Here is a 2,883-nt window from a genome sequence, read left to right as displayed (position 1 = left end):
TAATGGTACGTGCAGGGCGCACTAGTACACACATTGATGACCCCAAATTCCAGGTTTTAAGCTCACATTGGTTCTTTATAAATTAATCGCATAGTGTGCATATACATCAAGATTGTCTGATTCTTGTGTGGAGGATGGTGTAAAATGACATGGAACTTATTTTTTAAAATTAATCACAGTGTGCCAAATGGAATCTTTTCTTTAGTTGGTTTAGTGGCTGGTGGAATGGCTAGGTCAGGAAATTGTTTAACATAAATACAATAAATCTAATCCAAAATTTCCAAAGTTAGTTCCATGCCCGACAATAATTGAGAATTTCTTTGAGGTATTTGATTTGAAAATTGAACTTCTTGCTGGAAGCTTGGGATTCCCGGAACCTTGGTGTTCTGGAGAGAGAGTTTCCACTTTTAGGCGTTGGGAAGCTACCTCTCAGAGTCTGGTGACTTTAACCTTAATAAACACCCTGGTTTTGGCATTACGTCCTAGAGAATTTGAAGACCAAATATATTGCTAATATTGTTTGTTAAAATTTGGTACATAAATGAAATTGTATAATTGAGCCCCGTGACTATAGAGGTATAGTTGTATATATATATATAATAATTTCTTTAATGTAAAAAAAAATAAAGGTTAGTGAACAGAAGAGGATGAAGCTATTTGATGGATTGGAATACATTGACATGAAGATAGAGACTTATCACACTTTGGCGACCGGTGATACGAGACTATCTACATAGGTGGTTGCATATAAGAATTCGATATTGTCATCTATGATAAGATCCCTAGATGTTCCCCGTCTTGTGTTGTATAAAACCAAGTTACTGAAGTCTATCAAACATATAGCTTCTTCATCATTCCTCAGCGAAGCCAATGGCTTTAAGGTATCCAAAAATGGAAGTTTAATGTGGAGTTTAGCCCAAGACTGGTTCACCCCATATTCCCTCATAGCCCAGAATGCATCATCACCACATGGTAGTATACAAAGGCATCCTTCAAACACCCCTAGTTCGAATGCATAATTAAAACAGGTGAAGGAAGCAGGCAACGGAATCATCCAAAATTTCTCATCCTCCAAACGAAAAACAGCAATCTTTGATGGCTTGTATGAATCCATGTCCAAACAAAGCCAATGAATGGCTCCATTCAGCTCCGTCCCATCCGAGAAAACAAAGTCATTATTATACTTACTAAAGTCATCGACTAGTTTTCTCCAACAAGAAGAACAATTTCTCAAGGAATATACATAGATGCTACTATATCTATGTATTTTCACCAGTTTGTAATCATCAGAACGCTAGCTAGGATAGCTAGGAAGGGATCTGGTATTTGCTTGGACTCCCTAGTCGAAGGATTGAATACACATGCGATTCCAAAATCTACCGTCATGCATATCAACCCATTGCAAGAACCAATGACATGCCACCGAGGATGAGGATCAATGTTCCGAAATAAAAAATCAATCTTTGATACTGCAACATTAATGTCGTCATTATCAGACGATCCGAAGCTTACCGTGTGGACACGGAGAGGGTGGCGGGGAGTGGCTATGAATATCCGCTGTGTTTGGATGTTGGAATTTATGAGTGATTGATTGAGGTGGGCCTTGATGAAGTGGGGATCAGAGATCAGAGAGCGTCACCGCTTTGAAACACACTTGAATCGTAACAGAGGCTTCACCGGCAGTTTTGAGAGTATTTCAACAAGAAGATGTTGGGTAAGGTATGGCGCTGTCGCTTCTGATTTCTTGTATTAACAATCTCTGCCGCCGCCGCCGCCTTCTTCATCTTCATCGCCATGGCTTTGCCTCGATTCCTTCTGGATCTATTCATATTTGGCAACCGACTTCTCTTCATGATAACATATATGCCAATTACTTCTTCAGGTCAAGTAATTTGCTTGAATCTCAACAAACTAAGATGAAATCGGCAGTCAATTAGGCCCTAGTAGTAATTGCTTCTTAGAGATCTGAAACAAATCACCACACAGAGAGAAAGAGAGGGCGCTTGAGGTTTTGCAGAGGAGTGAAGGAGGCTGGAGGCGTATATTACACACACACACACATACATACATATATATATATACACACACACACACACTCCTGGTCGGGAATGGAAAAGATTAGAGATGGCGCTACGGTTCAGAGTTAGATGGGACTGACAGTGGTCAAAGGATATATCTGGATGGTTTAGATTTGGGCCTGTTCATTTAAATGGATTGGATTGGCTGGGTTTGATTTTAAAGTTTAAAAATAAAGTATTGGGCCTAAAATTTTGAAATTATATATATATCCCCCCATAATTATGAGCTCAAATAGCATCGGTTAAAGACCTTGTTTACCAACATGTACACAAATGATATAATCAAGTAAAGGAGCATTTGAGATTTGGGCCTGTTCATTTAAATGGATTGGATTGGCTGGGTTTGATTTTTAAGTTTAAAAATCAAGTATGGGCCTAAAATTATGAAATTATATATATATATATATCCCTCCATAATTATAAGCTCAAATAGCATCGGTTAAAGACTAGGGATGTCAATTTTTATCATCCCGCCAGGGCCCCGCCCCATCCCGCCTTATTAATAACGGATATGGGAATACTTTTTATACCGTTGGGGCAGGCATGGATACAAATTTTGTACCCATCGCGGGTCACGGGGCGGGTAAGGGTTCAGTATAAATATTCTAGGGGCCCCGCCCCGTTAAGCATATAATTATATTATATATATATATATATATATATATATATATATATATATAAACTTGGTATTAAATTTGCTTTTGTTTTGGTTATGGTGGAAGTTGGAGTTTAGAACTTTTTGTGATTTGGTTGTATTAAACCACATAAATGAAATTATGTTATCCGAATTATGTTATGTGCATGT

General features: G+C 38.2%; 1 protein-coding gene across 1 annotated transcript; it reads right to left on the bottom strand.

The window, feature by feature from the left end:
- Positions 1–697: 697 nt before the first annotated feature.
- LOC132309911 (F-box/kelch-repeat protein At3g06240-like) lies at positions 698–1,853 on the bottom strand. The gene is made up of 2 exons (XM_059808166.1): positions 1,678–1,853; positions 698–1,259 (listed from the first exon to the last, which is right to left on the bottom strand). The coding sequence occupies exons 1-2, from the start codon at positions 1,851–1,853 to the stop codon at positions 698–700; spliced, it is 738 nt and encodes a 245-aa protein (XP_059664149.1).
- Positions 1,854–2,883: the final 1,030 nt, after the last annotated feature.

Source organism: Cornus florida, unplaced genomic scaffold (genome assembly GCF_030987335.1).
Source record: "Cornus florida cultivar Cherokee Brave unplaced genomic scaffold, ASM3098733v1 CherokeeBrave_3.0.0_Hap2_Chr05, whole genome shotgun sequence".
NCBI lineage: Eukaryota > Viridiplantae > Streptophyta > Magnoliopsida > Cornales > Cornaceae > Cornus > Cornus florida.
Note: the sequence above shows the minus strand (reverse complement) of the source record. Positions and strands in the feature narration are given on the sequence as shown.

Bases quoted from the DNA above. Each gene is read 5' to 3' on its own strand.
- LOC132309911 (XM_059808166.1), bottom strand. From the start codon at position 1,853: ATGAAGAGAAGTCGGTTGCCAAATATGAATAGATCCAGAAGGAATCGA. The intron at 1,260-1,677 runs GTGAAGCCTCTG...GAAAATACATAG, and splicing joins AAATACTCTCAAAACTGCCG to ATATAGTAGCATCTATGTAT.